Raw genomic sequence first — 12,787 nt, forward strand, 5'->3', positions numbered from 1 at the left:
GCACACCATTTCTGGGGACTACTCTATAAATTTGAGTTTATGCAAATATCTTTTAAATGGGGTCTGAATGATAAATTTGATAGAAATTTTCAGCCCCCTAGAAGGGAAAAAAAGGGAAGGTTTGTAGCTAAATATGCCTCATGGCAAGGGAAAAATAAATCAACTTCCCAGTTTAAGTCCAGAAATGACTTTGGAAAACATAGCGGGACAGCTAAGGACTTAATCAGACGAATTAGGGGACCGGAGCCTTGTCCCTCCTTTGTGACCTTTCCGAATAATATAGCCCTTAAACAGGTCTCGGATAAGTTATTCTGCAAAAGTAAATCATGCAGAATTGAGGAACCATTGCCTGAGAATTTTAAACCCTTGGGTTATTATAACTATCAAACGGTTCAGCGCGCCCCATTTTATGATAGGGATTGACCAGAATGGTGAAGGCCTCATACTCAGTCTATAAATCTTTTATCCTGGAACATTGCTGGTTGGCAAAATAAGTTAATTGACCCAGATATTACTCAGTATCTGTTATCCTTTGAAATTATATTTCTCCAAGAAACATGGCTTACAGATTCTGAAAGCCCTTTTTTGCAGGGTTGTAATGTATGGCATATGTCTGCGGTCAAAGTTTCTTTTCAAAGAAGAGGGAGTGGAGGTTTGGCCCTTTTTATTGCAGCTACCACAGGCCTGGAAGGCACAGAACTCACCTGTTTGTCTTCTAATTATTGGCAAGTTATACTGATTAAGGGATGCAGAAGGAGTTCTTGGATTTGTATAAATGTATATATTCCCCCGAGAATTGTGAACTCAGCAATTGTCATTTGGGATCTTTTTGGGGGTTTACTTGACACATTAACTGTTGAATATCCTAATATCCCCTTTATGATCTGTGGGGATTTCAACGCCAGAATCGGTGACAGTCTCAAAATGGAGTTGGCTTTTGGTATTGAGTCAGAAGTGAGTCATTGTCCATTTAGAGTGTCTTGTGATAAAATGATCAATAATTATGGTCGCTCTCTAATGAAGTTAATATTCCAATTCCAGCTCATTTGTTTAAATGGTTCCAATCTGGATAGCTCCAGAGGATACTATACATTCCTTAGGGAGAAAGGGGCAAGTGTAATAGACTATATTTTTTGTTCAAATGTTCTGTTTGGATGGATAAACTGTATGGCAATAGGAGATAGAGCGGACAGTGATCATCTTCCACTTATGATGTCCTTTAACTGTAATTCAATTCATACAAGGGTATTGACGAATACTACATTGCAAGGTTTGGAACAAGGAGTTAGAAGATTAAAATGGTCATTGGAGATTGATACAAGTGCTAGATCCTTGTTGTACTCTGCACAATTACTAGAGAAAAGAAGGCAGGTGATACAGTCCCACTCTGATATAGGTGGGACTTACCAGCAAATTATTATGGCTCTTAGACCCATAGTATCGGCTCCCTTTCAAAAGAAGTCGAAGAAGGGCAATGATTCATGGTATGATCAAGAATGTATTATGCATAAAAAGCAGTTAACTAGAACACTGAGATATGCAAAAGTCGCTGCCAATAAAGAAGCTATGGAATGTTATTTGACTACTCGCAAGGCGTATAAACGACTTCTCCAAAATAAAAAAGAAAGGCTTTTATGTAGCAAATTGGAAGGCCCTGGAAGCTGCAACGAAAGAAAAAAATCAAACTCAATTCTGGAGTTTAATTAATAGAGGTTTCTTACATCAAACCAGAGGAATTGTAAATTCTATCTCACCTGTAACCTGGATTTCTCACTTTAGTTATATCTTTGGGAGTGAGATAGACTTTCCCTTACCATCAGTAGATATACCTAACTGCTCTGAATGGCCTCTGGTCTCATGTAATGAAATTGTACAATTGATTGAGATTATGAGGACAGGTAAGGTGCCAGATGATGATATGATACCAGCGGAGATCTTTAAGATGGACCTGCATTGGTGGTCCCCTATTTTTGCCAATCTTTTCACGTGGATTAATCACTCTGGTAGAGTGCCTTCCGAATGGTTAAATAGCATAGTGATACCTAGATATAAAAAGGGTGATCCTAAGGAACCCTCACACTAGAGGCCTATCAGTTTAATCAATGTGGCAGCGAAATTATAGGCCAGATTTTTATTGAATAAACTTATAGAGTAGGATAACACCCAGGCTATTATTCATCATGAACAGGCTGGATTTAGAAAAGGCAGGAGTACTATTGATCAAGCATTTATATTACATCATATTATATGTAAATACACCAAGCATGCTAAAAGATCTCTTTATTTGGCCTTTGTGGATTTTACATCAGCTTTTGATTTAATTGATAGAGAGAGGCTGTGGACCAAATTATCCATGACCAATATAGATAAACGCCTATTGTGGCTTATTGAGATATTACACAGCCAAAATACACTTCAAGTGCGATTAGGCAATTTAGGTTATTTGACCAAAAAGATCCAGGTCAATAGGGGGGTTAAACAGGGCTGTATATTAGCTCCTTTTTTATTTAACTTTTATGTAAATAATTTGATCCCACAAATGTCCTTTCTATCTTTTTTTCCTCCTTCTATAGGAGATAGGAAGATTTCTATTCTGCTGTTTGCAGATGATTTAGTTATGATATCTCAGAATCAAATTGGACTTAAGAGGATGTTGTATAGATTTGGTGAACTTTGCAAGGAAGAGCATTTAAAAATAAATTACTCTAAAAGTAAGATCATGATTTTTGGGAAGGGCTGTATCAATCATAAATGGAAGCTTGATGGGCATGTTATAGAACAGGTAAATTCATTTAAATATCTTGGCATACAATTTTCAAAGAGTCTGACCTGGAAACAACATAGTGAGATGATTTTAATCTCCAGTGCCAGACAGATGGGTTTGTTAAAAAAAAATTTTTATGCTAGAGGCGGACAGTTAATTCCCCCACTGATTAAAGTTCATGAAGCAAAGATCTTACCTCATATGTTATATGGGGCAGAGTTGTGGGGAGACTCATTTAAGGGAAACTTAGAAGTCTTACAAAATAAATTTTTGAGACAAATATTAGGACTGTCTCCAGGCACTCCTGCGGTTCATATTAGAGCAGAGCTAGGACTGCCATCTTTAGCCATTAGAATGGACCTTGCTTACTTCCGATTTTGGAGAAGGATCAATGCTATGGAAGAGTCAGCTCTAGCAAAAAAATGCTGGAACGAACAGATGCTTATTGGAGGATGGGCCAATCAGGTTTTTTTTAAGTTAAAGTATTTTAACCTGGAGTATGACAAGTTTCTGTGCCTGAGTCCTAAAGAGCTCAGGGAATGGATTTATGACTGGGAAACTTACCAAAACAAAGTTTCTTTATGGGAATCTCGATATTCGAGCTGGTATCCCCATATTAACATCCAGCATATGATGTCCATTTATTTTGAGACTCTGACTTACCCACAGTTAAGAAGAGCTTTTACTGAACTGAGATTTCAACAAATGCCTTCAGCATATTTAGAGGGTAGATATAAAAAAATTCCTATAGCAAAGCGCCTTTGTGTTTATGGATGTGGGCAAGTTGAAGATGTGTTACATTATTTACTGATTTGCCCCTTATATGGGAATCCGAGAAGCCGTTTTTTGGAACCAATAGTAAAATCCCTGTGTGGTTATTCCCCTGAACAACTAGTTTATTATCTACTTGAGGATTTACAATCAAATGTTACTTTTGCTGTGGCACATTTTGCCCTTGCGGCTAAAAAGATAAGATTGTGTTTTATTCAATTTGTTAATAACTGAGTTTTACTGTATGGCACTATTATACTAAAGTATATATACATTTTATATATTTTATTTTTCTTTCCAAATGTAATGACCAATGGTTAAGCAATAAAGGATTTGATTGATTGATTGATAAATTTTGACAAACGGGATGCAGTGGGGAGGGGGAAGAGAGGGGTTTGTGGGTATCAGGAAATTGGAGAGGGAGCAGTGGAGAGACAAACGGGATGCAGGGGGAAGGGGCAAGAGAGGGGTTTGTGGGTATCAGGAAATTGGAGAGGGAGCAGTGGTGAGACAAATGGGATGCAGGGGGGAGGGGGAAGAGAGGGTTTTGTGGGTATCAGGAAAGCCTAGCACCCATGCTTAGAGATTTCCCAAGATCATGCGTCTGGAGCAGAGTCTGGAGTCTTTCCTTTCTGGGCAAGTCTATCAGTGAGCAAAGAGCGAGAGAGTCCTGTAGTCCCATTGCCGACTCCGTGTCCTAGCACCATTTTGAAAGTGCTGAGCTGCTGGCTGCTTCCACTAGCACTCTTGGCCTGGCAGCCACGTCCACCATTTTGAAGTCAGACCTAGACCAAGACTTCTTAATAAGCCATGAAAACTTGTTTCCAGTTTCAGCAGAGATGTGCCTTTGGCTGTCCAAAATCCACTTTCACGTCCTGACGTGGAGGTGGCTAAAAACAGTTTCCTCTCACGCTCCCCAAGAGAGATGGACCTGGCTACAGATGAAGATGACTTACAAGCAGGCTATTGGCCATCTTGACAGCAACTCTGCGTTGCTAAGCTAGCCTGGCAGCCATCTTCCCCGGAGGATGAGAATGGCATGTCTCAGCCCAGGTCTTCGGCACCGATTCTATCTGGCTGTTTTGGAGTCCATTAGCCACATGAAGTGTCCGCTCCCTGTTCTCTCCCTTCTGAAGACGACTGGAGGTTGGCAGGGGTCAGGGACGAGTCATACGTGGGTCTGCATGCGTTGGTGGGCAGGGCGCCCATAGTCGGACTGCTGGGACAGGGAGGTATAAGAGAAGCGGGAGCAGCCCGAGGTCTTACTGGCCTGGTCCGACTGCTCATACCCGCTCTCGGCCTTCTCGTCTTGACGTAGCTGGTGAAAGCCCGGCTGTAGGGGGCTGTGAGGTAGGCCGTCCCGCTGTACATGCATTCCTGAGGGAAAAGTCGCTCGTGTGGGTCATAGGCTGCACGAGAGCCTGGTGTACCCAGGGTGTACCGGTGGGCATACTCATTCAACTTGGGCTGGACCGGCCCAGTGGAAGGGTAGAGAGAAGATGCCCCAAACAAAGGTCGGGTGGTTGGCGTGTACTCAGAGAAGCTGCTTCCTAAACATTGCTCCTCATGGGCGCGGACCTTGTAGTAGCCATTGGTGGGATCCTGGGGAGGACAAAGACAGAAATGCCAATGAAGCAAGGTTAAGGTACCACCAAGTTATTTGGAGGGCCGATTCACAGTGTGGTGCAATGGTTAGAGCATTGGACTACAACAAGGGAACCCTAGGTTCACCTCCCATAGCTGCTTTAGGAAAGAATGAAAAGAATGGACCAATTATGGAGAAGTTCACAGGTAGGCCTCTTTGCCGTCAGGTGTGGTGGGCACTAGGTTAGACAGCATTAAGAGAGCATTAGACCCACTGCCCACAAATCTGCTATCCTAACTATTAGTGGAGAACAGAACTTTTCTGTTTCAAAGGCAGGATGCCAGCAGGTACCACCTGCTGAGGAAAAGATGCCAGGGATTATGTTCGTGTTCTAAAAACACTGGGAAGGGAGGGTATACATGTCTTAAATCAATGAATAAATGTCACCATCACACCCTGCTTTTGAGCATGTCGATTCATCTGGTTGGCACTTGTGGAAAGAGAAGGACCTTTTGGCATCACCCAGTAAGGCCACACATCTCTGGGGGTTCAAAGTGTACATTACTGTACACATCTTTGCTGGACCACACTGACTTAGAGCCTCAGTTTGGGTGGATCTACTGTGAGTCTCCCACACTCCCAGTTGAGCTCACCTTCAGTTCTTGGCTCCCCGTCACCATGGGCTCTTTGCCATCACCCTCTGTCTCACTCGGCCGGCTTGGGCTGCTCTCGCTCGTGGTGATCTGCACAAGGATAACTGCTTTGGAGAGCTGCGCCTCCCCGCTTGGCTGCAGGATTTATGGACAGACAGAGGTGTGAGCTGAAAACTTGGTCTTCTACAGGATTTCACTCCAGGGGATTTAAACAATGACATCTGCGCACATTCCAGATCTTGGAGAGCTCTGGGATGGGCATGTGAAAACACCAGGAAGTGGCAAGATGCACTGAAGCCCTTCTCTGATCTATCCCTATGTAGATTGGGTAGCATTATTCAACGGAGGCATGGGTGGATCCCTATCCCCTTGAGCAGCTAGCTGGGAGAAGAGCAGGCCCATATATGTGCTGTTCGCAAGCTCCACTGGTGGCACCATTCCACCCACTGGTTTTCCCAAGAAACTGTGCAGGGGCAGGTGTCTGCGGGACCCCAGGAAAACAGCTCAAATGGTTGCGTCTGGAGCCGCCGTCCATAGCAGGGAGATGTCAGGCCAATGGAAAAGGAGGGGGAGAGGCTTTGAAGACCAGGTGGGGATATTCAGTGGGCCTAACCAAGTCCACAGACCAGAGGAGCTCAGAGGAAGAGGGAATAACCCTGCCTCTATCCAGCATTCTGACAATGCAGCCTTAACTATAGGCTGGCAGCAAACAGATCATTTGATTTTGTACCCCAACTTTCTCCCCAAAGTGACTCAAGGATTGGTGGCGTGGGCTGCAGCTCAGGGGCACAAGGCCCCACGTAATTCCTGGGAGGGCTGAGAACGGTTGGTTGGCAACCTTCAGTCTCGAAAGACTATGGTAGAAGCCTGCAGCACCCAGTATTCCCAAGCGGTCTCCCATCCAAGGATTAACCAGGCCTGACCCTGCTTAGCTTCTGAGAATGACACCTCACCTTTCCCACAGCGCTTCCGTCGGTAGCAGAAAGAGATGACAACCACCAGGAGCAGGAGAACAGCAACCCCGGAGGACAGCGGAGTGGCTTGGAGCTGCTCCAAGCTCCCCGGGAACAGGGGTTGGGATCCAGCATAAGCGCTGGATCCCAGCCCCGCCTCCCGCTCCCCACCTGCCCACCGCCCGCCCTCCCCCCACCCAGGAATGCCTCCCTCCCCACCCACCCCAGAGGCTTGCATCAGCCCAGGCTGAACACAGCTGAAAGAGCAAAGTGATGAACGTCAAGTGCAGTGATTCCCAAACTGAGGCTCCCTGGGAAGCCATGGAATCCAGCCAGGGGAGATGCAGAATCCTGGTGAAAATCTGCCACCCTATACACTCTAGGATTGTAGCCCTAATGGGGAGCTGTGGCCAATGGCCCAGTAGGTCAAGGGAACTGCTAGTTGGAAAGGTTTGGGAACCACTGCCCAAGGGGGGATGAAAGTCAAGGTCATGTTGTGTCACATCAGTATTCTGCCCTCCCCCTCCAGGATCTCAGTCTCAAGCTGGAGATTATCCCCTTTTATTCTCCCAACAATCCCTGCCAAAGTATGCTGTACAGAGAGACAGTGGCTTGCTAAGGTGAGTTTCACTGCTCTGCTGGGCTCTGCACTTGGATCTCTCTGCTTTGAAAACAGGAGATCTGGCGGGGCCCCAGTGAGTTCACCATGAAGCTTGTTCCTGGTGAAATTAGTAGAGGGGGATGGGGAAACTTACCTTGGCGGCACAAGCTGACGGTAGCGGAACGTGCGCCAAAGCGATTCCATGCGGTACAGTTGTAGGCCAAGGTGAAGTCGCTGTCATGCGTTGGGTCGATCAGCAAAGCAGACAGCACCCCTTGGTCGGTCACTATGGTGTCCACCGTGAACCGATCTAGCGAGCCAGCATCCAGCACCCATTCACCCCACGACCAGGCCTGTTGCAAAGAGACAGGGGGGCAAATCAGAAGCCTGGACAGGTAGAAGATGATGGCTGCAATGCTAACCACACTTTCCTGAGAGTAAGCCCCAGTGAACAAAATAGGACTTACTTCTGAGTACACCTGGTTAGCCTCGTGCCCGATGGGTACCAAGCCCAAGGATCGACTCTAGACGCTACGGGGACGATTGGCCATTCAGAACCTTCCAAGGTTTTGTGGGAAAATCTAAACTAGGGATTCTTAACCAGGGTTATCCATACCCTTTGGAGGTACCAGAACCCAATGAGGGAGGTATGGGACTCAGGCTGCAATCCTAACCACACTTTCCTGAGAGTAAGCCCCATTGAACAAAATAGGACTTACTTCTGAGTAGACCTGGTTAGGATTGTGCTCTCAATCTCTGAACAATTAAAAAAATTGTTGTTAGATTAGGTGATTAACTATTACCATTATTTATATGGATCAGATTATTAAGTATCACCACTGTCAATGCAGATTGAGGCATTCTGATCCTTGCTATCCATATGTAAAGTAGAACCCCGCTGCTGACAAAATAGTGGTACCTAATAGGACTGGTGATGATGCTGATTCCTACAGACTAGTGAAGAAGGTATGGGGACACACTGGGCAATCTATGGGGGGTGGGGGGTCTGTAATAGTAAAAGGGTTAAGAACCCTGAACTAAGCAGTGTGGGTTTAAAATCATGGGTTCAATAACTCTACATTCTAACTACTTTGGCACACATGCATTCCACCTTTTCATCCAACTTCACAAATAATATCTGGTTTCTTTTGCATATGACATACCCTACTGCCTTTCCAAAGACTGGGGCTGGCCTTCTGAGGTGAGGGGAGGTTGTACACAGCCTGCCCAGGCCTCAGAAGGTCTTTGAAAAGCACTTCCAGCTTTGCTTGAAAACCAGGGGTGCCTTCAGGACTCCAGAAGGTCTCCAGGAGGCTTTATGAGGTGCAGGGACACTGCAGGCTACCTCCTCGCACCTCAGAAGGTCAGCCAGAGTCTTCAGAAAGACATTTTGTGAAAACCTGGAAGTGCCTCTCCAAAGGCTCTGGCTGAACTCAGAAGACCTCCTAGACACGACTTCCAGTCATGCCTGGGAGGTCCTCTGAGGTCCTCCAGTGGTTGGCAACCTTCAGTCTCGAAAGACTATGGTAGAAGCCTACAGCACCCGGTATTCCCAAGCGGTCTCCCGTCCAAGTACTAACCAGGCCTGACCCTGCTTAGCTTCCGAGATCAGATGAGATCAGGCATGTGCAGGGCAACAGTTGCTGCTCCAGTGTGGGCTTGCAATCCATGTTGAGTCAACTCCATGGATCACAACTCCATGGATAAGGAGGACCATCTGGTACATTCAGGCCTGGTTAAGGCATGAGGGTGGAGGGCAAAGGCGAGTCAAGCACTTTCAATCCTGTCGGGGGGTGGGACGCTCCCCACCAAACACTCCAGCTGTGCCTTGGCCCCCACTGCAGTCTGCAGGCTTGGTTCCGCGCCGATAATGGGCGGCCCTGAGGAAAAGACAAAAATGACGGATGCAATCAGGTCTGGTCAGATTTCCGCCAGGCTCACTGCAATAGGTTGCTGTGCATGACCTGGTTCCAAGACCCCTCACCATTCACAGCTAGTGCCTTCTCAGCCACTCCAATGCGTGGCACGATGGTTTTGCAGACGTACATGACGGCATCTTCCTGCGTCACAGCCTTGAGGTGTAGCGCGTTTCCATTGCTCGACACCTGTGGGTACAAGTGAGTTCAGATTTATTTACTGAAATGAAGGGATCAGTGCTCTTTTTCCAGCCCCAAAAAGGATACCCGGCCTCAGTTATCTAACCAGGGAACAGAACATCCTAAACTGAAGGCCTGTTTGGACAGAAGGGCTTCACAATTTTTCTGAGGATTCAAAGTGGGTGGGTCTCCTGGTGCCACAACCAAAACTGTGTCCTGTGTGTTCACAAGCTCAGTTCAGGTGGGGAGGAAGGCAGAAAGGGGTGCCCCCCATTGACCTTGGCAGACAGTCAGAATAAAGCAAAGGTTCTATATCTCTCTTACTACCACCATGGTCTTCCACCTGGCCCACTGCGCTACGAGACAACAGGAGGGGGTAGAGGTTGGTGTTCCCAGATTTGTGTTTGGTAAATTACACACAACTTGGGAACCTGAACTCCTTCTTGGTCCAGGCTAGGGTGAGAGGTGGACTCCCCGCCCAGGTACAGGTGAAAGAGGCATCAGAACCAACACCTACAGTCAGGGGCTTGGGCTGGGAGATAAGGCGGGCTCCAACTGCAGGAAAAAAGAGGAAAACAGGGGTTAGGGGGGCCCATCGCTCAGTAGTAGAGACCTGCTTTCCATGCAGAAGGTCCCAGGAGTGGATTTTCTTTTTTTTCTTTTAAAGACAGCGCTTGCCTTCTTTGTGAATGGCTTTTTGGTTGACAAGCAGTTCATTAAACATTCTTCTTAAAATCTGCAGTTTTATACACTGTTGTCTTCAATAGTGTGAATGAACGTGTGTTTATGCATGTATTAAATAGTTTGTTTTCAAAAAATTTGTATGTAGATACACATCTGCCTGTGCTGCTTCATACAAGTACTTATAAAATTAATTGGGGGGAGCTTTATAGTCAATTAAGGGTCTTGATCCGTGTGCATAATATAAAAAAACAAATTAAGCATGCTTTCTTGCTTCAGAAATGGTTATTTTTACTCATATGCAAATTGATGCAAAGGTAATGGATATATTAGTCACATCGCTCTAATTGGGTGCAAACTCAGCTGTGAATGTGTCAAAAATATGGCACAAATGCCTAATTTTTACCACGATGATGGTCGCAGGTGGGAGGCCTTTGAGGTCTACCTGCTGGAACCGCAAGTGGGGTTACAGGAGAGAAGATCCTGGTGGGGGGAGCCCCACATCTGACCTGCCCACACTCAGTATCTGGCACCAATCTGGCACCAAGGTCACCCTCGTCATCTCCTTGTCCATCCTCCTCTTCCAAAGTGTTCCCACCTATCCCAGGATACACAGACCCAACCTGCCTCCTTCACTTACAATGCACATCCACCAGTGTGCTGCCGACGGCATTTGAGCCCTCACACGACACGGGCTCCATGAAAAACGATTGATTGACTATCGCCTCATCGCTGTCCCCGTTGGCCTCCGGAATGGGCACATCTCCTTTGGCCCACCTGCGAAGGCATGCACTGGCATCAGACGAGCCCGGCTCATTGTAATCCCCAAAGCTGCCAGTAGAGGGCATCGCAGCAACATCACTATTGCTGTGTGATCTCTGGGAGGTTGGAGTCTGTTGGCCTTTTTACCTGTCGCCTGTCAGCTCCGGGTTGGAGGTGGCCGTGCAGAGAAAGCTCACTTTGCCACCCTCGGCGACCGTTTGCGGCCGCACCGACAGCATGACGACAGGGGGATCTGCAAGAAAGAGGAGCAGAGAGGCTGAAAACTCAAGAAGGGGGACGGAACCCACACCAATGTGCCCATCCCATCCCAGATCTACTCAGGCCTGGCCTATTTATTAGCTCCTACCCCTACATTTGCCTCCACTCTCCCATCCTTGCCCTTGTCTCTCGCTTTACCCCTGGGTAACAGCTGCTGGCCAGTATGGGTCTCCTTGAATTTGTGCCACCTCTGGAGGAGAGCGCAGTGGCTTCAAACTGCTCCGTTCTCCCTGGGAACAGGGGTTGGGATCTGGCATAACTGCCGGATCCCAGCCCAACTATCTCTCTCTGCCCGCCCACCCCCACCCACCCCCGGGGCTGTCCACTGCTCACCCACACCCCACCCAGGAATGCCTCTGTCCTGCCTCCTCCCTGCCGCCCCCTGCCTCCCCCACGCCTACCTTTCACTCTTGCATCGGCCCACCCAGGCCATCGCAAGACTCAGCAGGGAAGCCGCCACAGAGGCTGGATTCAGCCTCCATGTGTTGGCGCATCTCCTTGTGGCTTCTGGCACGTTAGTGACCCTCCCGGGCCGGCGCAATAAACTTGTGGCCCAAGGCACGGTTAGGATTGTGCCCTTTGTCTCTTTTAGGGGTTTAGCCAACTCTTGCTTCTGAACATCCACGGACCTTCCCAGCCTTCGTCAAGGGCTCTGCTCTGACCATCAGAAAGGAAATGGGAGATCTTTGTGCTCCTAAGACAAGCCCAGGAGCACAGCCAGAGAAAAAGGTGGCAGCAGTGCTGCTTAGCAGTCTGTGAAACAAGAAGAGCCAATCAAGCTCCAAGCGTGCTTTGAAAAATCTGCCGGCTCACCTGGTGAACTACAGGAGGGAGAGAAGGGACGGAAGACTGCCGCTGGGCACAGGTGTCAGCTTCCGTGTGTCATTTGCAGGGATCCAATTGAGATCCAGCAGGGAGCTCCTGGAAAGATGAGGAATGATTTTATTCATTTGAAGAATGGAAGAAGCATATGCTGTTAGAGTTGGAAGGGAACTTGAAGAGCAGGGGCAAGCCAGGGCACAGGCCCCGCAATGGGGCTACTCAAGTCTGCGCTGGCTGAACCGCCACTTTGCAGCCTGACATGGAGGAAAGAATCTTCACCAGTCCCACCCCTCCCTGAGCCTGTCACTCCTGCACCCCGCCCCGGAATGCCTTCCCCCTCCCCAAAAACCTGCACCACCACCTGGGGTCGTGACTTACCTTTGGGTGCACTCTTCGCTCACAACAGGAGAGGCAGCTGAACGCTTTCCACATGCGCTGACTCCGGCGCACCCTCGGCATCACCTGGCAGGACAAAGTTCCAAACAACACAGTCCTGAGAGATGCCTGCATTGGCTCGGTCATGTCGTGAGAATGGATGATGGCCGGATCCCAAAGGATCTCCTCTATGGAGAACTCCTGCAGGGAAAGCGCCCTACAGGTAGACCACAGCTGCGATACAAGGACATCTGCAAGAGGGATCTGAAGGCCTTAGGAGTGGACCTCAACAGGTGGGAAACCCTGGCCTCTGAGCGGCCCGCTTGGAGGCAGGCTGTGCAGCAAAGCCTTTCCCAGTTTGAAGAGACACTTGGCCAACAGACTGAGGCAAAGAGGCAAAGAAGGAAGGCCCACAGCCAGGGAGACAGACCAGGGACAGACTGCA

At 47.8% G+C, this 12,787-nt stretch overlaps 1 protein-coding gene and 1 pseudogene across 1 annotated transcript; both read right to left on the reverse strand.

Moving 5' to 3' along the window:
- Nucleotides 1-6,134: 6,134 nt before the first annotated feature.
- Nucleotides 6,135-11,111, reverse strand: LOC136661495 (kin of IRRE-like protein 1; the record flags this gene model as incomplete). Its single annotated transcript, XM_066638774.1, has 7 exons — nucleotides 6,135-6,154; nucleotides 7,482-7,680; nucleotides 9,101-9,207; nucleotides 9,312-9,432; nucleotides 9,842-9,978; nucleotides 10,745-10,881; nucleotides 11,014-11,111. Coding segments are annotated over 7 exons (819 nt in total), but the record flags the coding sequence as incomplete, so codon positions are not given.
- On the reverse strand, nucleotides 8,859-8,975 carry LOC136661962 (5S ribosomal RNA; annotated as a pseudogene).
- Nucleotides 11,112-12,787: the final 1,676 nt, after the last annotated feature.

Source organism: Tiliqua scincoides, chromosome 10 (genome assembly GCF_035046505.1).
Source record: "Tiliqua scincoides isolate rTilSci1 chromosome 10, rTilSci1.hap2, whole genome shotgun sequence".
In the NCBI taxonomy this organism is placed as follows: domain Eukaryota; kingdom Metazoa; phylum Chordata; class Lepidosauria; order Squamata; family Scincidae; genus Tiliqua; species Tiliqua scincoides.